The 26,402-nt window shown below is 43.2% G+C and overlaps 1 protein-coding gene across 2 annotated transcripts in view; it reads left to right on the top strand.

The window, feature by feature from the left end:
• uvrag (UV radiation resistance associated gene) overlaps window positions 1–26,000 on the top strand; it is a 444,611-nt gene extending 418,611 nt beyond the window's left edge. For both annotated transcript variants that reach the window (XM_073044289.1, XM_073044288.1), the window contains one exon: window positions 17,721–26,000. In XM_073044289.1, coding sequence (XP_072900390.1) covers window positions 17,721–18,399 — 679 coding nt within the window. In that variant the 3' untranslated portion in view covers window positions 18,400–26,000. The remainder of the gene's footprint in view (window positions 1–17,720) is intronic.
• The last annotated feature ends 402 nt before the right edge of the window (window positions 26,001–26,402 follow it).

Genomic DNA, 26,402 nt, shown 5'->3' with positions numbered 1-26,402 from the left:
ACAGACAATCTGTCCATGACGTCCACCTTTTCTGCAGCTGTAACACTATCTCTGATCAACAGTGCCACGCACCCACCTCTTTTGCCTCCTTCCCTTTCCTTTCTGAAACATCTAAAACCCGGCACTTGAAGTAACCATTCCTGTCCCTCAGCCATCCAAGTCTCTGTAATGGCCAACACATCATAGCTCCAAGTACTGATCCACACTGTAAGCTCATTCGCTTTGTTCACAACACTCCTTGGGTTAAAATCTCAAACCGTCAGTCTGATGGCGTCCCTTCTCTATCACCTGCCTATCCTCCCTCTCACACTGTCTCCTATGTGTGAGCCAACCCCCTCTTCCCCAGTCTCTTCAGTTCGGTTCCCACCCCCCAACAATTCTAGTTTAAACTCTCCTCAGTAGTCTTAGCAAACCTCCCCACCAGATATTGGTCCCCCTAGAATTCAAGTGCAACCCGTCCTTTTTGTACAGGTCACATCTGCCCCAAAAGAGGTCCCAACGATCCAGAAATCGGAATCCTTGCGCCCTGCTCCAATCCCTCAGTCACGCATTTATTCTCCATCTCATTCTATTCCTGTACTCACTGTCGCGTGGCACAGGCAGTAATCCCGAGATTACTGCCTTTGCAGTCCTGCTTCTCAACTTCTTTCCTAACTCCCTGTAGTCTGTTTTCAAGACCTCTTCCCTTTTCCTACCTATGTCATTGGTACCAATATGTACCACGACCTCTGGCTGTTCTCCCTCCCACCGCAGGATATCTTGGACACAATCTGAAACATCCCAGACCCTAGCACCTGGGAGGCAAACTACCATCCAAGTTTCTTTCCTGCGTCCACAGAATCGCCTGTCTGACCCCCTGACTATAGAGTCCCCTATCATTACTGCCTTCCTCTTTTTTTCCCTACCCTTCTGAGCCACAGGGCCGGACTCTGTGCCAGAGGCATGGCCACTGCCACTTCCCCAGGTAGGCTGTCCCCCCACCCCCGACAGTACCCAATCAAGAGTACTTATTGTCAAGGGGTACAGCCACAGGAGTACTCTCTAGTACCTGACTCTTGCCCTTCCCTGTTCTGACTGTGACCCACTTGTCTGTCTCCTGTGGCCCCGGTGTGACCACTTGCCTCTAACTCCTTTCTATCACCTCCTCACTCTCCCTGACCAGACGAAGGTCATCAAGCTGCATCTCCAGTTCCCTAATACAGTCCCTAAGGAGCAGCAGTTCAACACACCTTGTGCAGACATGGCCGTCCGGGAGGCTGGGACACTCCAGGACCTACCACATCTGACACCAAGCACATAAAACCGGCCTCACACACATACTTCCTTTCCACAATTAACACAGGTAGACCTACTTCGCCACGTTACCGCCAAAGCCCTACCACTCTGCTACCTCTCACTTCGCTGCCAGCTCTGAACGCTTCCTGCTGAATATGGCTGCCTTCTTTTTAAACTTTTCCCACTTTACTGGTTGATGTCATGCGCCTGCACAGTCTTGCCTCTCTTTACCGAGTAGGAAAATGCCTTTGCTCTGGAAATCGCAGCCTTCTTGCTCTGAATATGCCTGCAAGAAATTGAATCTTGGTGTTGTACATGGTGACTTTGATATATTTACTTTGAACTTGAACTTTGAGCCCTGCCTGTAGCCCTAAGTCTATTTCCAAGCATGACTATTGGAAGCTGGTTTATTAATGTTACGTGTACAGTAACAAGCATTTGTTTTGGATGCCATCCATCTATATCATTTCGTTACAACGGTGCAGTGAGGTGGTACAAGGAAGAGTAATAGCAGAATGCAGAATAAAGTGTTACAGTTACAAAGAAAATGAAGTGCAAGTGGACAAGATATTAAGACATAAGAGCAGAATGAGCCCATTAAGCCCATTGCATCTGCTCTGCCATTATGAAGTCAATACTCCATCTTAGTGCATAGGGAACTGTTTTTATTAATGTTCCCTCGTACAATAAGAGCCCATCTTATTTTCTTATAACAAATTTCATATTCTTGAATCCTCTGTGTACTAGGAGTGGGGTATGAAGAGAGAGGACCTTAAGAGCAAAGGTTATAGGAGCAGAATTAGGCCATTTGGCCCATCAGGTCTGCAGCACCATTCCATCATGGCTGATTTATTATCCCTCGTAACCCCATTCTCCTGCCTTTCCCCCATAACCTTTGACATCCTGACTAATCAAGAACCTATCAATCTCTGCTTTAAATACATTCAATGTCTTGGCAACCGCAGCCGTCTATGGCAATGAATTCAACAGATTCAGTACCCTCTGGCTAAAGGAATTCCTCCTCATCTCTGTTCTAAATGGATGTGCCTCTTTTCTGAGGCTGTGCTCTCAGGTCCTAGACCCACACACAGTAGGAAACATCCTCTCCACATCCACTCTGTCTAGACTTTTTGATATTCAATAGGTTTCAATGAGATTCCACCCCCCCCTCCATTCTTCTAAACTCCAGTGACTACAGGCATAGTGCCATCAAACACTCCTCATACATTAACCTTTTTTCATTCCTGGAATCATTTTCGTGGATTTCTTCTGGACCCTCTTCAATGTCAGTTCATCTTTTCTTGGATAAAGGGCCCAAAACTGCTCACAGTACTCTCTGAGTGCCATCTGAGCAATGCCTTATAAAGCTTCAGCAATACGTCCTTGCTTTTGTATCCTAGTTTTCTTGAAATGAAATCTAGCATTACATTTGCTTTCCTCACCACCAACTCAACCTGCAGGTTAACCTTCAGGGAATCCTACATGAGGACTCCTAATTCCCTTTGCACCTTTGATTTTTGAATTTTCTGTCTATTTAGAAAATAGTATATGCCTTTATTCCTTTTTCCAAGGTGCATGACCATACACATCCCTACCCTATTCATAAACATTTACAAACGTTCAAAGGTCCAATTTAATGTCACAGAAATATATACAATATACATCCTGAAATGCTTTTTACAGGTTAAAACAATTAACGTTACATAAAATTTCTCTCTATATTTCACTACCCTTTCAAAAAGTAGAAACTATAATTGCTTTCTTACAATATCCTGGTGGAGGTCATGAATTTCCACTGATAAAATAGCTGTACTTCTAATGGTAGGATTATTAAAACTGATAATCCAAATTTTTGTCTTGGCTTTTCCTTTAAAGAACCATTCTAGTCCTATTACATAAATAAGACTCACTTGTTATGTTAATTCCTACCATTTTAGTTATGACTGAGGTAACGTTGAGATAAGCTAGTGTGGAGAATTAGACTAAGGTATGGTCCTCTGCCAGTCAGAGTTGATCATGGATGTTGCATCCTAGCTGCCTAGATACGCAAGCCTTGACAGAACAACATGGAGAGCAAACTGTTGCCCATGTAGCAGGCTACCCCTCTCCACGCAGCTGATGAACGCAAAGGAACGGCAGAGACCAATACAGTTTGGCACCAGCAGCATCGCAGGAGTTGCCAGTCAACGTTGAACTCAATGTAGGACTGCTTTAGAGACTCCAGCTCTAGTTTTTTCCCACGGGGTTTACTCCCGAAGCCTTCCCCATGAGTGGGTATAGCCATAAGAGCAGAGGTTTGAGATCAGAGTTTTCAGTTTCCTAGATGAGCTGGCAACCACGGCTGATGAGCCCCACCTGCCTGAAGCGACCGGTTTTAAAGTACCAGTAATCCACCTTGTCCTTCTCCTGTCAGAATTGGACTATATTGGTCAATTAAGTGTAATAGATCAGATTGTTATATTATAAACACAAGAGATCCTGCAGATGCTGGAAATCTTGGGCAACTCACACAAATGCTGCAGGAACTCAACAGGCCAGACAACATCAATGGAGGGACATAAACGGTCGTCCATTCAGGACAAGATCTTTCTTCAGGACTGGAAAGGAAGGGGACAGGAGACAGAATAAGAAAATGGGGAGAGAGGATGGAGTTCAAGCTGACAGGTGATAGATGAGACTGGGTGGGTGGGGGAGGGGGGTGAAATGACAAGCTGAGAGACGATAGGTGGAAGAGGTAAAGGATTGATGAAGGAATCTGATAGGAGAGCTGAGGTGTACCCTGGACTAGCATCTCAACAGTATGGGTGGTACAGTTAGCATAATGCTACTGCAGCCCCAGTGACCTAGCTTTAAATCCACGTAGGATTCCTCCCACGTACGGGTTAGTAGGCTCAGTGGTCACATGGGTGGCTCAGGTTTATTGGGCTGGACGGCCTGTTAAGATGCTATACCTCAAAATAAATAAACAATAGATTATCTGGTAGTATTTACATGTCTTTTTGTGGATTGTTGCTGTGTACAAATGGCTGCTGCTTATATATGGCAGCAGTAACTGCACTTCAAAAGTACAGTGGATTTGGGACACATTGGGACCAGTATATATTGGCACAATTATGTGGCTATCCCAGTTAGCTGAAGTTTCATGGAAATAGTTAAAAAGGTATAACAAAGCAAACAACTGTTTAAATGGTAACAAATTAGGTATTTAAATGAAATACAGAGCAAATTAGAACACTACCCATACTAATACAGTACTATGAAACTGTATTAGTTCCTAGAATTCATCCAGTGTATGCTGCCGTGTTCTTTTGATTGGCTGTAATTAAACAAAATTGGAAAGCGAGCCATATGAGGATAGGTTGAGTGAACTCGGCCTTTTCTCCTTGGAGCAACGGAGGATGAGAGGTGCCCTGATAGAGGTGTATAAGATGATGAGAGGCATTGACGTGTGGATAGCCAGCAGCTTTTTCCCAGGGCTGAAATGACTAACACAAGGGGGCATAGTTTTAAGGTGCTTGGAAGTAGGTACAAGGGGATGTCAGGTAAGTTTTTTCACACAGAGAGTGGTGGGTGTGTGGAATGCATTGCCAGGTAGAGGCAGATACAATGGGGTCTTTTAAGAGGCATTTAGGTACATGGAACTTAGAAAAGTAGAGGGGTATGCAGTAGGGAAATTCTCGACAGTTTCTAGAGTAGGTTACATGGTCAGCACAACATTGTGGGCCAAAGGGCCTGTAATGTATTGTAGATTTCTATGTTCTAAAACCAGCACAGACACCTAGTGCAGATAATGGACTTCCTTCATACACTGCTTTTGACAGTTGCATCCTCCAAATCTTCAGTTTCATTGTAACATTCAAATCCTTAATATTCTCTAACTAGTTGAAGTAGTGAAATCGTTTCATTTTCAATCCAGCTGTTTCAGGCATCTCCAAGCCTGACTGCTTGAAACCGCAGTGGGCAAAACAGTTCAGAATTGTAATACTGCTTATTTCTCACCAGCTATCAATGATAAAACTCACTGCCTTTTGAACACAAATGCCACAACTGAGGCTAATCAAAAATTGTTTTGCTCTAAGCACAGTGTTGTCTAACAGCCACAGAAGTGCATGCAACTGACGCTAGTTAGAAACTGTTCAGCAACACTCTGCGTCCCAAATAAACGGCATAGTGTACCAAGTAAACTAAGGGAACCCCGGCCTTTTTCTCAATTAAAGTTGAAAGTTCGAAGTAAATTTATTATCAAAGTCACCATGTACAGCCCTGAGATTCAGTTTTTTGTAGGCACACTCAATAAATCCAAGAATCGTAATAAGGACCGCACCTAACAGGATGGACAAACAGCCATTGTTCAAAATTCAACAAACCTTTTAAAGATAAAAGAAATAATAAATATAATAAATAAATAAGTAATAAATATCGAGAACATGAGATGAAGAGTCCTTGAAAGTGGGTCCTTAGATTGTGGGAACAGTTTTTGATTTTGTTCTTTGAGAGTTAACCAGAATCCCCTGTATTTAATTATTGTCCCGCACCTTGGAATGATTCTGAAAGGCTCATTTCTTTAAGTGTATTATCTCGGCTTGTTTACACTCCCAAAACCAGACTTGTAGCTCTCTTCCCATCTTACACAAAATATTCCAGACACAACCCATGTCTGAAAGGCCTAAATGTCTAATTCAGTTCAAATGCTGTTGTGTGAAAATTTTCAGTCTGCTTCACTGAAACGTGGTTAACTTTGTCACTGCATCTATAATCTTCTCTCATTAATGCAAAGTCATTACTCTGTTTTAAAGAAACTGAAGTCATTTCAATTCTGGAGATTCCAAGCAATAACATTGGCAATATTTGCACTTATAAAACTTATAAGATTATGAGAGGCATAGATAGACAGACTGTATCCTTTTCCCAGGGTTGAAATGTCTAATACCAGAGAGCGTACAGTTAAAGTGAGAGGGGGTAATTTCAAAGGGGATGTGAGGGGCAAGATTTTTTTTAGACAGAGAGCTGTGGGTGCCTGGATTGCGCACCTCGGCTGGTGGTAGAAGCAGATACATTAGGGAGTATTACGAGACATTTAGATAGGCACATGAATGTGGAGAAATGAAAGAATATAGACGTCGTGTGGGCAGAAGAGTTTAGTTTAGGTAGCCATTTGATTACTAATTTATTTGGTTCGACACCACATTGTGGGTTGAAAGGCCTGTTCCTGCGCTGTACTGGCCCAAGTTTAAATTGAAATTAAGCTATGTAAATTCATATTCTGGGTGCTTTTTCTTTCCTTCAGTGTTCTTAAAGTGCTGTGGAATTTTCTTTTGTTATTCTCTCAAAATAAGATTGATGTGACCTCATCTGATTCTAGTTAACTTGTGATTTATGGGAAGATATTTGATCGGTAGAAGTATTGATTTTGGTTTGTCCAATCCATCTGTGGGAGGTTGATATATTTATATTAAAAAAGAGAGTTTTTGTGTGATAATTTTGAAGAGTTATGCAGACCAGTGAACAAGAAACTAAAACAACACAATTTCTGTCAAGCCCCTCTGCCAAAGATTATGTGAATAAAAATTATGCCAAATGTTCTTTGAGTAAAGATCTAGTGAGCCAGCATGGTTCAGTTTTATAAGTGGAGTCCTTGTATTACATCCTTTGTAGCAGACATAAAATTGCCAATTTATGTTTGTTAAAATTTTATTTAAAGCTACTGCTTTTACGCCAGTAACGTTACTTAAAGATTGTAGAGTATATTGAGCAAAAGTGATAAGAGTGAGCTTGAATTCATAATCCGAATCCCTGTAGTACAGTGATGACATCCGATTCAGTAAGTACCTCTTTCTGAACTGATAAAGTTAACTCTAAAGATAAAGATTGGCTTGAGTTGATAATTTGTCACATATACATTGAAACATCTAAACACAGTGTATGCATCATTTGTGTCAATGACCAACAAAGTCCGAAGGTATACTGGAGGCAGCCTGCAAGTGGCACTGACATAGCATGGCCACAACATAATAACCCTAACCTGTACATCTTGGAATGTGGGAGGAAACCAGAGCACCCTGGGTGGCCATGGGGGAATGGATAAACAGAAGGAACTGAACCCTAATTGCTGATCCCTGGCATTGTAAAGCATTGCTACACCACTATGTCAAGCTTGAGTTCATAATTTGAATCTCGATAGTTCAGTGATGCTATCAGATTCATTTCCACAGAACAACCACCTCTATCTGAACTGATAAAGCATAATTCACACAGTTACTAACCAAGAAACACACAAAATGCTGGAGGAACTCAGCATCTATGGAGAGGAATAAACAGTCAATGTTTCAGGCCAAAACCCTTCATCATACCACCCAAGAAAAATGCTGTGGCTGCGGATTTTCCGATCTTTTGGGTCAATTGACAGGAAATTACATGGAAAGTGAATCCTGGAATGCTGGGTGCACGGAAGAATTGTTTTAACCTTGCTCCCTGACACTTCGTGGCCATCCAGAAAATTAAAGGTACTATTAGATTGAAAGGAGAAGCTTGCAGTGATGCCAAAAATAACAAGCCTAGGGGTTGGAGAGGTTGCATAATCCATAGGAATCGTTTTAGAATCTAAGGAACTTGGAAGATCAAAACATATGCATTTATTATCCCAAAGGAAACCTCTTAAATACTGGGGTATGAGTCACTAGATCCAGCAGTTCCCCATTATTTCTGCAGGATTCTTACGTTCATATTTCCTTTTATATTTCTTTGCAACATTATCAGTGCATCTTTAGAAACATTCCTACCAGTACCATTTGCCTCTTATTTCCCTGTAACCTCTCTCTCTCCCTCTTCCTCTCCCTCTCTCTCTCTCCCCCCACCTCCCACTCCCCTTCCCTCACTACTCTTCTCTCTCCCCTTCACCTCCCACACTACCTCTCTCACTTGCCTCCCTCCTTTCTTGCCCTCCCTCTTTCCCTCACTCTCTCTCACGCTTTCTCTCCCACTCTGTCATTCTTTTTGTCATTCTCTCTCACTGCCTTTCTGTCACCCTCTCCTCCTCCCCTCTCTGTCTTCCCCTCCCCTCCCTCCTTTCCTCCCTCTCCATTCCTCTCTCATTCACTTTCTCACACTCATTCACTCTCTCTGACACTCTCTCTCCCACTCCCACTCTCTTTCAAACTCTCTCTCTCTGGCATTCTCACTCTCTCTTTCCCATTCACTCTCTCTCTCTCCCTTTCAAAATAATCTGTTTTTCATTAATATTTGACCATTGCTTTCCTCGGAAATAAAGCATACAACATTACTGCACAGTACAGACCCTTGGCCTACCATGCTATATCAGCTTACTCTAAGTTCAATCTAACCATTCCCTCCTACCTAGCTTTCTATTTTTATTTCATCCATTTGTCTATTTAAGAGTTTCATAAACATCCCTAATGTATCTGCCTCTACCACCACCCCTGGCAGTGCGTTCCACACACCCACCACTATCTGTGTTTAAAAAAAACTGACCTTTGACATTCCCCCTATACTCACCTCCATCACTTTAAAATTATGCCCTCTCATATTAGCCATTTCTACCCTGGGAAAAAGTCTGTTTGCTTTACCTTGTACACCTCTATCAAGTCACCTCTCATCCTTCTTCGTTTCAAAGAGAAAAGCCCAAGCTCACTCAGCCTGTCCTCATAAGACATACTCTCTAATCAGACAGACAGACATACTTTATTGATCCCGAGGGAAATTGGGTTTCGTTACAGCCGCACCAAGAATAGTGAAGAAATATAGCAATATAAAACCATAAATTATTAAATAATAATAAGTTAATCATGCCAAGTGGAAATAAGTCCAGGACCAGCCTATTAGCTCAGGCTGTCTGACACTCCGAGGGAGGAGTTGTAAAGTTTGATGGCCACAGGTGGGAATGACTTCCTATGCCGCTCAGTGTTACATCTCGGTGGAATGAGTCTCTGGCTGAATGTACTCCTGTGCCTAACCAGTACATTATGGAGTGGATGGGAGTCATTGTCCAAGATGGCATGCAACTTGGACAGCATCCTCTTTTCAGACACCACCGTCAGAGAGTCCAGTTCCACCCCCACAACATCACTGGCCTTATGAATGAGATTGGTGATTCTGTTGGTGTCTGCTACCCTCAGCCTGCTGCCCCAGCATACAACAGCAAACATGATAGCACTGGCCACCACAGACTCATAGAACATCCTCAGCATCGTCCGGCAGTTGTTAAAGGACCTCAGTCTCCTCAGGAAATAGAGACGGCTCTGCCCCTTCTTGTAGACAGCCTTAGTGTTCTTTGATCAGTCCAGTTTATCGTCAATTCGTATCCCCAGGTATTTGTAATCCTCCACCATGTCCACACTGACCCCTTGGATGGAAACAGGGGTCACCAGTGCCTTAGCCCTCCTCAGGTCCACCACCAGCTCCTTAGTCTTTTTCACATTAAGCTGCAGATGATTCTGCTCACACCATGTGACAAAGTTTCCCACCATAGCCCTGTACTCAGCCTCATCTCCCTTGCTGATGCATCCAACTATGGCAGAGTCATCAGAAAACTTCTGAAGATGGCAAGACTCTGTGTTGTTCCAATCCTTGGAAATATTTGGACAGATATTAAAGAGAAGTGTTTTCTGGCTGGAAGCTTCAAAATTTGACAAACTTGCCTTAAAATTAGGGCTTGAATATTTGGAAGACTAAGAAGAGTCAAAGAGCAATACAGAACAAATATAAGGCCCTTCGGCCCAACGAGTCCATGAGCAACCATGTTGTCCACCCAGCTAGCCCCAATTTCCTGCATTCAGCACATGTCCCTCCAGGACCCACCCTCCATGTACCTTTCCGAGTGCTTCTTAAGTGCACCTGCCTCAACCACTTTCTCTGGCAGCTTCTTTTGCATGAAAAAAGTTGTCCTTTGACCCCCTTTTAAATTTTTCCCTCTCACCCTAAATTTATTTATTTGTTAGGATACAGTACAGAATAGGCCCTTTGAGCTGCCCAGTAATCCCCCAAATTAACCCTAGCCTAATCACGGGACAACTTATAATGATCAATTAACCTATCAACGAGTACGTTTTTGGACTTTGGGAGGAAACCAGAACACCCAGAGGAAACCCACGCAGTCGCGGAGAGAATATACAAACTCCTTACAAGTTGCGGCAGGAATGTAATGTGGGTCGCTGATACGGTAAGGTGTTGTGCTAACTGCTACACTACCGTGCCACCCTCTATGTCCACTAGTTTTGGATTGCCCTACCCTGGGGAAAAGACACTTACCGTCCACCTTATCAATGCCTCTCATAATTTTCAACACTTCTAATAGGTCAACCCTCAGTCTCCCACATTCCAAGAATAAAAGATTAGAGATTAGCTGTATTTGTCACATGTACAGTACTGTGTAAAAGTCTTAGGCACATATATAGGTAGGGTGTCTAAGACTTTTGCACAGTACGGTATTTGACAAGGTGGAGTGGAGAGTGAGTTTGTAAATCTGGCTGGAGCAAAGGATGTTGGGAATGGAGAGGGTGGAGCGCCGCGGGTGAGTGTGGGACAGGTCGGTGGCAGAGAAGCAGGACCAGGGGCGTTGGGGGGGGTGGCATGTGTGCAGACACACCAGCCCTGAGACACCAGGCAAAGCCATTTGATTCCAGACAATTGGTTTATTGATCATTACAAAATGTCTCTGTGATGCTCCTGCTCCCTCCCCTCTTCATTTCCCCTTTTCCCAACCATGGTTCCCTCTCCCTGCCCCCTTCCCACTCTCAATCCACAACAGAGACCCCATATCAGAATCAGGTTATCATCACTCACATATGTCATGAAATTTGTTTTTTTTTACGGCAGGAGTACAATAGAATACATAAAATTACTACGTGTTCTTTGTAAAAGTCTTAGGCTTCCTAGTTATATAAATATTCCTATGACTGTTGTGCAGTACTGTACATCCAAACATGCAATCCTTGTGTCAACAACCAACACAGTCCGAGAAATGTTGGGGGCAGCCCGCAAGTGTTGTATGCTTCCAGCGCCAACATACCATGGCCACAACTTATTAACTCCAACCCCAACATTTTTTGGTATGTGGTGGGAAACCGGATCACCAAGTGCAAACCCAGGCAGTCACAGGGAGAGCTTACAAACTCATTACAGACAGCAACTCTAAGGAGTTACAGCCACTAAGGATCGATAAGGGTGGTTGAAGCTTGATCTTAGGCACTGTAAAGCATTAAGTAGCCACTGTGCTACCCTACTGTTTTCTTCACACTTCTGTGAATCTTTGATTTTTTTGGGGGGTGATAACATAGTTAAGCAACAGCATGGAAGCTGGAGTCAGTGAAAAGTTAGCCAATGCTGACCGGGCTTGGAGGCTTTTTACTTCTCCTCTCCTATCACTTTCCCCTGGGTCTCCTCCTCCTTCCCTTTTTCCTGTGATCCTCTTTCCTCCCCTATCAGATTCCTTCCTCTTCAGCCCTTTACCTTTCCCACACACCTGGCTTCACCTATCACCTTCTAGCTTTCCTCCTCCACCCACCCCCCCACACTCCATTTTATTTTGGCTTCTTTCCCCTTTCCAGATCTGAAGAAGAGTCTCAGCCCGAAGCATTGGTTGTTTGTTCATTTCTACAGATGCTGCCTGATCTGCTGAGTTCCTCCAGCATTCTATGTGTGTTGCTTTGAATTTCCAGCATCTACAGACTTCCTCATGTTTATGGGCTTCTGTTCCTGTTTCTTTCTCTCTATTTCTATCAACCTCCACATCCAGAATTATCTGTGCTCATCCACATCTGTCCTTCCACAAATCTCCTGCTTAAAGTGGCAAACATGTCTAATAAGCTGTCTCAGTTCCAATTCTGGAGAATCAGCTGCTAAACTTGTCTCCACTCTCCTTGAAACTATATGTTGTGGAATATATTTTATTATTTGTTAATGTATTGTGATAATATTATTTCATGTGTTGTGTATGAGTTATATGTAGGGTGTTGTGCACCTTGGTCCGGAAGAACATTGTTTTGTTTAGCTGTGTACATGTATATGGCTGAATGACAGTAAACCTGAACTTGAATTTAGTCAAGCTTCAGCATTTCTATAAGAATTGGCTTAGTTTTGTTTTAAATGATAAAAATGCAAATTACACAGAAGATAAAAATTTGATTTGATGAAGCTTTTTCCACTGAGCTTGGGTGAGACTAGGACTAGAACTAGAGGCTAAGGGTGAAAGGTGAAATGTTTAAGAGGAACATGAGGGGGAACTTCACTCAGAGGGTGGTGAGAGTGTGAAACGAGTTGTCAGTAGAAGTGGTGGGTGCCGGTTTGACTAATTTTTTAAGAGAGATTTGGATAAGTACATAGACTCAAAGGGTATGAAGGACTATGGTCTGCATGTGGGTCAGTGGATCTGGTCGGGATAACAGTTCAGCAAGGTCTGAAGGGCCTGTTTCTGTGCTGTAGCGTTCTGTGACTCAGGAGTATTGGCTGCTAAACTTCTCTGCTCTCTCTTTGATACCTATCAATTCAGAAAAGCTGTGGGATATCTGTAATGCCCGTAAGATGTGGTGTAGTTTTGTTTTAAATGATAAAGGTACAATTCAAATTTCAAAGTAAATTTATTATCAAAGTACAAATATGTTATCATATGCAAACCTGATTCATTTTCTTGCAGGCATTTACAGTAAATACAAAGAAACACAATAGAACCAATGAAAAACTGCACACGACAAAGATGCACAAACAATCAATGCACAAAAGACAACAAATTGTGCAAATACGAAAAAGAAATGAAAACAAAATGCAGTGAATTCCGGTTAATTGGGACACATAGGGACCAGTATATTTTGGCCCAATTAAGCAGCTGTCCCAATTAGTCGAAGTTTCATGGAAAAAGGATCTAGTGTTTTCCTGGCAGATATGATAAGTGAACTCTTCTCAGGCTTCCAGCCGTGTACAGTTATTGATTTTAACTGACTCTTCGATAACAAGCTGTGCCATCTTCATCAGGGATGATGCCTAGGCATGTCTAGTCCAATGGTATTTATACCCCCATCATTCATCCCTCCTGATTGGTTAATCTCATCCAATCAGACTTCCACTGACACACCTAGTTTATAATTGAATTCCAGTTCTTGCTCAAAGCGAGACCTTCACCTTTGTTAAAGTTCTTTTCCTCTAGTTTTATTTCAATGGCTTCCTTCGCCAGGTGGTCCCAAAAGCCATTGGCACGGCACAATGGTTATGTGCCGTCGAAGTTAATCCTATGACCATTGCAAATGCAGTGTTCTGGTACTGTTGATTTTTCTGGGTAACCCAAATGGTAACACCTCCTGTGCTTCTTGATGCGGGTTTCCACCGTGTGTCCCATTTGGCCGATATACACTATGCAGCATTCACAGGGAATCCTGTAAACACCAGCTGTCCTGAGTCCCAGGTCATCTTTAACCTGCATAAACTGTGATTTGAGCTTCCTTACAGGTTTGTGGATGGTATTAATCTAGTATTTCTGGCGATCCTTCCAAAAGCTGTGGAAATAGGGAAGAGAGGTGGTTGCAAAGGGTTCCTCCTCGTTGTTAGGTTTCCTGGTTTTTTCGTCGGCCTTTTTAAGGGCCCTATTGAGTTCCTTCACCATGTACCCATTCTGTATTAATGTCGTGCATAATCATCTTATTTCCTCAAGGAGACTCTCTAAGTCCAAAATAGTTTTCGCATGGTTAATCAAAGTAGAAAGAACTACTCGATGTAGGAAGATGTGATGGTGCCTGTTATGGTTGAGGCACAAGTCCATGTGAGTGGATTTCTGATAGACACCATGTCTGAGGCTACCATCCAGTTTCCATCATATTAAAATGTCCAGGAATGGGAGGCAACTATTCTTCTCCATCTCCATCATAAATTGTATGTTTGGATGTATACTGTTCAGATGGTCGTGGAACTGTTGAAGTGCCTGGAGTCCATGAGGCCTTACTGTGAAGGTGTCATCGACGTATCTGAAGAAGCATTTGGGCCGTAAGGGCAGTGAACTCCGAGCCCACTCCTCAAGTGCCAGTATCACCAAAACTTCACAGCCCTAAGACATACAAGGAGGGCTCCCCCCTGAAACCTATCACCAGTGGGGTTGATACTCCGACTTACTACCTCACTAAGCATTGAATGACTATGCTGTCTCCCTTTGTTGGGGGCTGTGAGCATCACATCACAAATTTGACCAACTTCATAAAAACGATAATCAACATCCAGCTGACCCCGGAGGACATAATGGTCAGTTTCAACGTGTTGCCCCTTTTCACAAAAGCTCCCATTAAGGAGAGCTTGGTCCTCCTAGGATTAAGGTTTGATAGAAACATAGAAAACCTACAGCACAATACAGGCCCTTCGGCCCACAAAGTTGTGCCGAACATGTCCCTACCCCAGAAATTACTAGGGTTACCCATAGCCCTCTATTTTTCTAAGCTCCATGTACCTATCCAAAAGTCTCTTAAAAGATCCTATTGTATCCGCCTCCACCACTGTTGCCAGCAGCCCATTCCACGCACTCACCACTCTCTGCGTAAAAAACTTACCCCTGACATCTCCTCTGTACCTACTCCCAAGCACCTTAAACCTGTGCCTTCTTGTGGCAGCCATTTCAGCCCTGGGAAAAAGCCTCTTGACTATCCACTCGATCAATGCCTCTCATCATCTTATACACCTCTATCAAGACACCTCTCATCCTCTGTCGCTCCAAGAAGAAAAGGCCGAGTTCACTCAACCTATTCTCATAAGGCATGATCCCCAATCCAGGCAACATCCTTGTAAATCTCCTCTGCACCCATTCTATGGTTTCCACATCCTTCCTGTAGTGAGGCGACCAGAACTGAGCACAGTACTCAAGTGGGGTCTGACCAGGGTCCTATATAGCTGCAACATTACCTCTTGGCTCCTAAATTCAATTCCACGATTGATGAAGGCCTATACACTGTATGCCTTCTTAACCACAGAGTCAACCCGCGCAGCAGTTTTGAGTGTTCTATGGACTCTGACCCCAAGATCCCTCTGATCCTCCACACTGCCAAGAGTCTTACCATTAATACTATATTCTGCCATCATATTTGACCTACCAAAATGAACCACATCACACTTATCTGGGTTGAACTCCATCTGCCACTTCTCAGCCCAGTTTTGCATCCTATCAATGACTCGCTGTAACCTCTGACAGCCCTCCACACTATCCACAACACTCCCAACCTTTGTGTCATCAGCAAACTTACTAACCCATCCCTCCACTTCCTCATCCAGGTCATTTATAAAAATCACGAAGAGTAAGGATCCCAGAGCAGATCCCTGAGGCACACCACTGGTCACTGACCTCCATGCAGAATATGACCCGTCCACAACCATTCTTTGCCTTCTGTGGGCAAGCCGGTTCTGGATCCACAAAGCAATATCCACTTGGATCCCATGCTTCCTTACTTTTTCAATAAGCCTTGCATGGGATACCTTATCAAATGCCTTGCTGAAATCCATATACTGCTCTTCCTTCATCAATGTGTTTAGTCACATCCTCAAAAAATTCAGTCAGGCTCGTAAGGCACAACCTGCCCTTGACAAAGCCATGCTGACTATTCCTAATCATATTATGCCTCTCCAAATGTCCATAAGTTCTGCCTCTCAGAATCTTCTCCATCAACTTACCAACCACTGAAGTAAGACTCATTGGTCTATAATTTCCTGGGCTATTTCTACTCCCTTTCTTGAATAAAAGGAACAACATCCATAACCCTCCAATCCTCCGGAACCTCTACAGTCCCCATTGATGATGCAAAGATCATCGCCAGAGGCTCAGCAATCTCCTCCCTCGCCTCACACAGTAGCCAGAGGTACATCTCATCTGGTCCCGGCGACTTATCCAACTTGATGCTTTCCAAAAGCTCCAGCACATCCTCTTTCTTAATATCTACATGCTCAAGCTTTTCAGTCTGCTGCAAGTCATCACTACAATTACCAAGATCCTTTTCCATAGTGAATACTGAAGTAAAGTATTCATTAAGTACCTCTGCTATTTCCTCCGGTTCCATACACACTTTCCCACTGTCACACTTGATAGGTCCTATTCTTTCATGTCTTATCCTCTTGCTCTTCACATACTTGTAGAATGCCTTGGGGTTTTCCTTAATCCTACCCGCCAAGGCCTTCTCATGGCCCCTTCTGGCTCTCCTAATTTCCTTCTTAAGCTCCTTCCTGTTAGCCTTAAAATCTTCTAGATCTCTAATAAGGGTACCATGAACACACCCTTACATCAACGTATTTCCTCTATAAGGGGAACTACTATGAACAAATGGACAGAGTGGCCATGGGATCGCCCTTGTTGCCAGCTATAGCTAATTTCTATATGGATGACTTTAAGGAGAGGGCTCAGTTCCACTGGACTGGACATGCCCAGGCATCATCCCTGATGAAGATGGCAGAGTTTGTCAACAAAACATCCATTAAAATTGATACCTGTACATGGCTGGAAGCCTGCGAAGAGTTTATTTTTCATGGAAATAGTTAGAAAGGTATAAAAATGACAAACTATCATTTAATTGAGTAACAAATTATGTGTTTAAATGAAATACAGAGCAAATTGGGACACTATCAATACAAACATACCAATATTAGAACACTATCAATACTACTACAGGACTGTAAAACTGTGTATTAGTTCCCAATAGTTATTGACGGAGGAATTATGTTGCCAATAATAATAATAATAATAATCAAAATCAAATTATTTTGATTGACTGTAAATGAACAAAATTAGTGTAGACACCTGGTGTTGATAATGAACAACCATCATACAATTTTTGACAATTGCATCCTCCAAGTCTTTGTTTTCATTATAACATTCAATACCTTTAAATTCTTCGTAGTCCTTAACTTTTTGAAATAGTGAAGTTGTTTCATTTTGTCTTAACTGTTTATTTCTCACCTAAAGTCAGTATCAAAATCACTGGTTTTGGAACACAAGCATGTGCAACTGATGCTATTTAAAGACCGTTCACTCTAAACACAGTGTAGTGTCTGATGGCCACACAAGTGCTCACATCTGAAACTAGTTAGAAACTGTTCAGCAGCAGTCTGCTGTCCCAATTAACTGGCAGAGTGTCCCAAATAAACAAAGGGAACCCTGGCTATTTTCTTGGTTAGTTTTTGTTCTTTCAGAGTTGTCCCAAATAAGCAGATACACCAATTAACCAATGGCTCAATTAACCAGAATTCACTGTTAAGTAAATAAATACATACATACAAACTGAGAACATGAATTGTAGAATCCATGAAAATGAGTCCATAGGTTGTAGAATCAGTTCAGCAATGGGGAGAGTGAAGTTATGCACGCTGGTTCAGGACCCTGATAGTGATGGCTGAATTTATGCAGAGCATGAAAATATGATCTGGTGTCTGTGTTACATTCCCAAGTTAACAAGTATTTTTTTTATTTTCCCCACAAGTGATCGGCCTCTCTCCAGTACCATTCCCGTGCCTCGGAGGCAAACGGCCATCGCGTCAGTAGGCTCGGAGACGCAGGCTCAGAGTGGTGGAATCCCCTCTCCAGACAAAGCTTGGAGGCAGTCGCGCGGGTGTTTGGAAGAAGATCTGGCCCCAAGCCACGATGCAGCAGCGTGTCAAGCAGAGCCACCGCTGACGGACGCGTGCAAGGTGCGCACCTCTACAATGCTGGAGGTACCTGGCAGCTCCTTCAAGGAGGAGGAGGCAGTGTGTGACCCCTTTAAGAATGGAGTGCACGGTAATGAAAATGGTGTTGTTGATGAAGCGCCACGGTCACAACCAGTTTCCTCCGGGGTAAATGGGATGACATTGCCCAGCGCACCCACTGCTAAGTCCAGCAGCCCACACTCGGGTGACTTTGGCCACCCTAAGGGCGGAGGCGTCTTCTGCTCGGTGGAGCGGGCCGAGGAAATCATCGGAATGGAAGCCACAGGCTTCAGTTCAGAAGAACAGCTAGAAGGATTCTGCATCCCTGTTGACCAAGCCGTGGCTGTGGAGAGCGATGACCAGGTTCTGGGCGAGCTCGATGCCGAAGGGTTTGAGGAGTTCTCCCGGAGGATCTATGCACTGAACGAGAATGTCTCGAGTTTCCGGCGACATCGCAAAGGCTCCGAAAAGTGAGACACTCAGGTCAAAGCACAGCAAAGACCTGTGAGCTGTAATGAGAAGCCAAGTTGCACTTTCTGAGAGAGTTTGCTGATATGAGATTATGGGTGTTGCATTTGAAATGGAAAGGCTGAGAGAAAATGAAAGAATCATACACAGAGATGTGAGAAGGAGCAGAGCAAATGCATTTCGATCCATGGCTTTGCAGAATGACTTCATGTTATCCATGGCTGCATGCTTGTATCTACCAACCTTTGTATGCAGATAAACTTGCCCAGTCTTTTCAACTAAACAGGAATCAGTCAATTGGTCACCCTTTCCCAGTGAACCCAGGATTACGTTCCTGGGACTGAGAGGAGCACTGAGCATAACGCCGAAAGGGCACGAGATCTGGCCTTCAGCCGCATTAACGTTGTCCAGCCAGCACGGCACCTATGCCTCAGTGCAGACCGCCCTCGTGCCGAAAATATGTCAACCCAGGAAGCTGCCAAGAAATGACAACCGGCTGCGTCTGCTAAGTAACTTATGTGCAATGACTCCAAGCAGAATTTCTTTGAACCTGATGCAGAAGCTCTGAGCTCCTGACATTTCTCCGAGATGGGGGCTTGCTGCAGGCTTCTGATGAAGTCCTGCCAAACAACTTCTGGTTCAGGTTTCATTTATTCTTTGCAATAGAACTTGCTGAAGGTAATTGGAAAATAAAAAATAAAGTCAGTCATTTGGTGGAAACCACTTTGAGAGCTATTTCTCCATGCAGTTGAAAACATCAAGGAAATAGTTTTAATTTAATTGGCCAAATATTGCTTGCCTACATTTTGACTACAGAATTGTACAGTCTCAGGTATTGTTGACCTGTTTTGATAACTATCCGAACCTTCTCCCCTTCACAACTCGACAGCCACCTAGGAACCGAATACAGGGAAAGTGCATGAAATGCCCCTATGCATTTGGTAATATAAAAGGCTGTGGGTGTGTGACGTTCACTTATCTGTTGATTTAATTGATGTGAGCTGTTCATTTTCTTTCCCTTGCACTTGTTTTACTAACCCCCCCAAAAAAAATTGCTTCTTAATCTAACCTCTGAAATATCAGATTTAAAATAGACGGTTGTTCCGGCCCTCCTGGCGAGTCAAATTTGACGTTTATAAAGACTTCCAGTGACAACTCATTAACCAGCACTGTGACTACCCGTACAAAAATCGCGCATGTGAAATTGGGGGGGACATTGTCTGGAATTCCTATTGGGCTCATAGCACCTCAGGGTAAATCTGACCTTCATAGAGACTTCTGGTGACAACTCGTTAACCAGCTCCGCGGCCGCCCATACAATTCAGGTTGGGGGGACACCACCCAGAATTCCGGCACCTCAGGCAAACCTGACCTTCATAGATTTCATTGACCGGTATTGCTCTCCAGTGGCTGAGCAGCCTCAGCCGGCAAGAGGCACCCAATCTCAACCTCATTGGGAGTTTCTGTTTTGATGAAGTAGGTTAAGGAAATAATACCTGAATTCAATTGACAGGTGCATTGTCCCTAGAACTGCTGCCTACCTGTGCTATCCACATAGTGTTGGGTTCAGTATGGACTGATTTATACCTCCTTTACACAGGTGATACTGACTATAGCTCTGCTGCCCTCCAAGTGAGTTTGTGGACAGAATACATTTGTTTCTGGATGTCTCCCTCAAGAACCTTTTTTTAAAATTATAATTAAATCATAATTTATGTTGTCCACTGAGATTTGAACTGCACAGTATGTTGTACCAGCTGAACTTAAGATACACTGGAATAAGTTTGCAAATGTAGCAAAGACATTCTTTCGTCAAGATTAATGGCTCCTGTTACTTCGTACAACAAATTTAATCAATCTTTGTTTCCCCTCTCCCTCCTTCGACCCCCCCCCCCCACCTTACTTTAAAAACACAACTTTCCTGAGGATGAAAAGTTCTAGTGAACAAACCACTGCATTGCCAAAGTATTTGGTCTGGAGAATTGAATCTAATTACATTCAAGTATTAACTAGCTTTACAGTCTATGAACATTAATATCCTCTTCCTCACTTAGAATCTTCCAAAACTTTTCTAACTTAGCTGTCTGGTCTGTTTTCATCCCAGGTTCCATTCACTGGGGTCAGAGGGCCCTGTTTTTGAATAAAGAAGATATGATTTGCTTCTGTACAGGGTTGGGGCAAGTGCAGATAAGGGAGTACATTCTGCCTGTGGGATCTGTGTGCAATTTCATTTGCCTCTCCCGTGGCGTAGCACTGTTGAGTATGACATTTCACCATGGCGCTGATTTGAATTCGACAAGTTAATTTGGTGTGTTTTTTTTTTGCTTTTAGAAGTATTGGCATTATGAATGTAATTATTTGTTTGCGGTCCATTAATGCATACGATTCTGTGGATCGGCTGCTTGGATCAAATTTAAGTATGTTTTTGTCTGAATGCTGTTTGCTGTGAACTTTGGTGCTCAAGGCTTTCAGTTGGGGGAAAGTACTTATTGATGGCCTTGGTGCTGAAGGCTTTCCAAGCAGCCAGTTGAGAGTAAGTACTTATCCATGGAGACTACCACCCAACAGCCCTGTACACCTGGTGTTCACACTTAAAATATACATGTGCATACCTTGCTGTTCCACTGAGACGGATAAGACAGTTGTCAATGGTATGAGTCTGTTACATTTCATATCTTTTGCCCCAATAGAAATATTTTCTTCTTCTTAAGGCCATCACCTCTACAGGGGCATTGGCTGTTGACTGCAGCTCATCAAAGTCGCCAGTCCTGGACCAGTCCTTCAAATTGTCCCCAGGTGTTGCCTATTTTCCAAGATCCTTTTCTCCCAGGGACAAGGTCACTGGAGCTTTGGTAGCTCTTTTTTACAGGATGGGGTTGCTAGCCCATACCCAACCCTCCTTCTTTTGAAGCCGGGCTTGGGACCATCTATGGTGGAGTTCACTAATACCATGCACTGATATTATTTGATTATACTCTTGAGTTTGCACACCAAAATCATTGGTTAGTTGCCCATTGCAGACAGAGGAACTGTTGAGCTAATCCACGCTGCCAGGTGAATGGACTTGCATCTTGTCTTTGGGATAACTTTGGTCAAACTCTGAAGATCTCAGTCTGTGGTTTGTGCTTTGCTGTCACCTTCACCTGTAGTTGGGCATCTGTCACCCTAATCCAAAACCAGAGGTTACTTATTAATTGCATCACACAGTTGAAGACGGAGCAGTTCTGTGTGTTAGTACAGTGTGTTCAATTCTTGGTTCAGATAACGATGGGCTTGTGTTGCTTTTGGCTTAAATGTTCCATAGCAATAAAACGTAACCCCATCAGTGGAAAATTGAACTGTTGCATCCAGGAACAGGATCTTCCATCTTCTTAAGCCCATCAGCCCTACTGGGGCATAAACTGCCGACTGCAGCTTGCCAGAGTCCTCTGTCCTGGACCAGTCCTTTTTGTCCCCAGGTGTAACCCATCTTTGAAGATCCTTTGGCACTTCTGTTTGTGTTTCCGTAGCTCTGGGCTTTTACGGGATGAGGTTGCTAGCCCCATGCCCTATCCTCTTTGTTCTGCAGTTGGGCTTGGGACCATCCATGGCAGAATTAGGAACTGGATCAGCTACCTTTATAATGTTTGCAATAAATTCACATACATTCAATGGTGGTCTATTGAGCTTTCTCAAAAACTCAGTTCACCACTCACGTGAGAGGACTAAATCTCTTAATCAGAGAACGTTAGTACTTGTTTTGCCCTTAATCATTTGGAACATATGCCCTTGCAGTTTATATCTCTTTCCAAATGTCCCTTACTGAAAGACACTTCACATGATTGATCTATGTATGTACACAGCCCAAATGACAGTTTTTATCATGTTAAACAGTTAGCTTAAAGAAGCTATGGAAGTCTAGTTGAAGTTCAAGGTTGAAAATAAATTTATTATCAAATACATATATGTCACCATATACAACTCTGAGATTTATTTTCTTGCGGGCATACTCAATAAATCCATAATAGACTCAACGAACGACCACACCAATTTGGGTGTTCAACCGGTGTGCAAAAGACAATAAATTCTGCAAATACAAAAAACAAATAATAATAATAATAAATAAATAACATGAACATGAGATGAAGAGTCCTTGAAAGTAAGTCCATAGGTTGTGGGAATAGTTCAGTGATGGGGTGAGTGAAGTTATCCACTCTGGCTCAAGAGCCTGATGATTGAGGGGTAATAACCTTCTTCCTGATGGCAGCAGCGAGAACAGAGCGTTTCTATAACAACCCTTTGTATAGATGTACTCAATGGTGAGGAGGCCTTTACCCCTGCTAGACTAGACCTTAATCCACTACTTTGTGTAGGATTTAGGTATTTGGGTGGAATCACAATCTTATCCAGTGTACAGTGAATCTAGGTGTAAAGCACCATCTTATCCAGTTAAGGAACTCAAAGGAGTAACTAAATAACCGATGCACTAGAAGCCTAGTTGGTTTAGGGTAAAACACAGTGAAGCTGGGGACAAGGGATGAGATCACAGAGTATTCAGAGTGGTCAATGTGACATGAAATCCAGACTGTAAATTGTTCCTTCCTAGTTCAAGATTATTGTCATCTGACCTGTTCATAAATGAAACAACGTTCCTCTGAACTATTGTGCACCCACAATGTATATATATCACACACCCTACATAAAATTATTCCCATTTTCCCCCTCACTATCTTTAAATCTGCCGTTTACCTCTTTATACTGGTTTACTGAGGGAAAATAAAAGCTACTAGAAAATTGGATAGGCTGAGTATTGAGAAACACAGGAGATTCTGCAGGTGCTGGGTCCAGAGTAACACATCAACACGCAAAATGCTGGAGGAACTCAGCAGGTCAGGCAGCATCTATGGAAAGAAAAACAGTAACCGTTTTGGGTCAAGATTTTTCATCAAGACTAGAAAAGAAGGGGGAGGAAGCCTCCAACTCCATATCTGGGTTTTTCTCCTTCCTTTCCAGTCCTCATGAAGGGTCTCAGTAAATCAACTGTTTATTCCTCTAGATCAGGGGTTCCCAACCTGGGGTCTATGGAGCCCTTGCTTAACAGTATTGGTCCATAGCATAAAAAATATTGGGAATGTTGGCTCTAGGTGCTGCCTGACCCATTGAGTTCTTCCAGCATTTTGTGTGTCACTTTTGAGTGTTGAGAAGGCCACGTGCATCAGTATCTAAGGTAAAGGGTCGGAGGCCTCTCTTTGGATTTGTGTTATTTTGGCTTAGTGTGTCACTCCTGCACCATGGCTTCCTTACTCTGCATCATTTCTGGGGGTTAAACTTCTACTAGCGATTATATTAATAATTCTTAGTACACACGCAACGCACACAAAATGCTGGAGGAACTCAGCAGCTCAGGCAACATCCATGGAGGGGAGTAAACAATCAATGTTTTGTGTCGAAATCCTTCATCAGGTCTCAGTCCGAAACATCGACTGTTTATTCCTTTCCATAGATGCTGCCTGCCCTGCTATGTTCCTCCAATATTTTGTGTGTGCTGAACTGGATTTCCAGCCTCTGCACAATCTCTTGAGTTTATTACAAATGAGCTGGGAATATCTTTAGATAAATCATTGCGCCTGGTTTTTACTGCCACACCAAAGATTTATTTCTGGTAAACTTTCTTAGAGCAAATAATATAATGTCTTGTCTGTCATTTTCTGCATAAAGACTAAGCTGGCAGGGTAGAACTCACACAATGTAGTGTGGTCTGGATAATCTTATCCTGCCTGGTGTATAACTAGCCTTCTCCCTCACCATATCATGGACACTTTCTGCTATTTTCCAACCAGGCCTATTATGTCTGTGCTCGACTCCAAGCTGAAAATTGAGCCATCACTCAGGGAGCAATGGCCAGCTCCAACGAACTCCTACATAACAAGGATATTGTTTATTTTACAAGCAGGTTTCTTCTGGTAACAGAACGACATAAGAACAAGAAACAGCAAGACTCATCAGCAGCAGACAAATTGGAACTCCAGAGAATTACTTACTTAAGCCCATCGCCCCTAACTGGGGCATAGGCCACTGACCACAGCTTGCTGGAGTCCTCTTCCGTGGGCCAGCCTATCAAGTTATTCCAGGCACCGCCCATCTTGTCCTTCCTCTCCCAGGGATGAGGTCCTTGGAGCTTCTGTAGCACTGGATTTTTAATAGGATGGGGTTTGCTAGCCCCATGCCCAACCCTCCTCCTTTCACAGCTGGGCTTGGGACCACCCATGACAGAGTTAGAGAATTAGTCCATCAAAACTCATTCTTGGCATTCACCTAATCACAAGAACCTTGCAATTATGGGTCAGTATGTGGAAAGTGTCACCTGCCAAAGATCCCACTCTTGTGATCAGGTACAAGTCCATCTTTCTGTTGAATGGAAATGCCTCCCAGCTCTAAGTATCTAGCTCCCAGTATCTAAAGTAGTGATACTTCCCCGAAAGGTAGAGCATTCTTACCAGTGCCATGTGTCCTTCCACCAACATTGTTAAAACAACAGATTAATCATCGTCACCTTGCCAGTGGCAGAAACCTGCTGTGTACAAATTGGCAGCTTTAATGCAATATACTTTGTCCCACAGTCCCCTGACAGTGAGTGCAGCCAGGGCGAAGACCATCCAGCCCTTCATCAAATAGTTGTCCTTCCAGAGGTGTGCTTCTCTGATGTGTAGAAGTTCTCCTAAACGCCACCTCAATATGTGTGGGAACCAGTTCTCACCAGTCTGAGGCTCACTTAGTGGAAGCCACCATTTTATTTTATAACATTGAGAGTGAGGGAATAAGATCCGGATGGGGCTTGGAATATGGGAACCCCAAGATTCTTGTATCATTCCACTTAGAAAGCTGGAAGATACAGTTGGTTGCTTGTCTCTGTATAGCATAGAAGCAGGAAATGTGGTAGTCATAGAGTACTGCCTCAATCAGATCAAGTGATAGATAACACACTGCTGTTTGATGATTGGGAGAGCTTGAAGCCATGAGGCCAAGTGGAGGTAAGCCAGCGCACCCTTGCCAGCAATGATGAGTCCATTCCGAATCTTCTGCGGAGCTGACATACTTGGTTATCACAGGAAGGCAGAGACAAAGTCCATGGAACAATATCCAAGCACGTAGCACAACATACACAAGTGATGCAGGAACTCAGCAGGTCAGACAGTATCTGTGGAAATGAAGGATCCCTGCCTGAAGTGTTGACTGTTCATTCATTTCCATAGATGCTGCCTGGCCTGCTGAGCTCCTCCAGCATCTTGTGTGTGTTGCTCTGGATTTCCAGCATCTGCAGAATCACTTGTGTCCAAGCAAGCTGAGTTTGGTTCTAAATTTCTCCATTCGACTATAGTGGCACTAGGTCTGCCAGAATCACTGCTGATTTGTAGTTATGTTCACCCTTCCCCTCACTTTGGTAAACCCTTTTATAAGGTCTCTATTTATTAAGGAAAAAATATGCAGTGTTTATTTAAATTGTTACTCCTGCAAACAGTAAAAGGCTGTAATCATTTGCAATTTGTATTCACATTCTTGCTGATGATTGAAGTGTCAATGAAAATCGTCTTGGTAAGCAAAACAAAATAAAATATTGTTTTACCATATCTTGTGTGGTTTCTTGCTTTCTAAAAAAATAGTCTTGTGTGGGCGTTGCTGGGAAAAATGTTGATTGCTTTCTCTGGCTTGAGTACTACATCACGTAAAAAGGCTTTTCGGCCCATCTAGTCTGTGCTGAACTGACATTCTGCTTAGTCCGTGTACCTGTACCCAGACCATAGGCCCTCCATTACCCTCACATCCATGAACCAATCTAAACTTCTCTTAAATGTTGAAATTGAACCTGCATCCACCACTTCCGCTGGCAGCTCGTTCCACACTTGTGCCACCTTCTGTGTGAAGAAGATCCCCCTTAAATATTTCATCGTTCACTCCTGAACTATGACTTCTAGTGCTAGTCTAACCCAACTTCAGTAGAAAAATAAATTGGTCTTGTGAATAGGGTGTGC

This window comes from Hemitrygon akajei, chromosome 4 (assembly GCF_048418815.1).
Source record: "Hemitrygon akajei chromosome 4, sHemAka1.3, whole genome shotgun sequence".
NCBI lineage: Eukaryota > Metazoa > Chordata > Chondrichthyes > Myliobatiformes > Dasyatidae > Hemitrygon > Hemitrygon akajei.
Note: the sequence above shows the minus strand (reverse complement) of the source record. Positions and strands in the feature narration are given on the sequence as shown.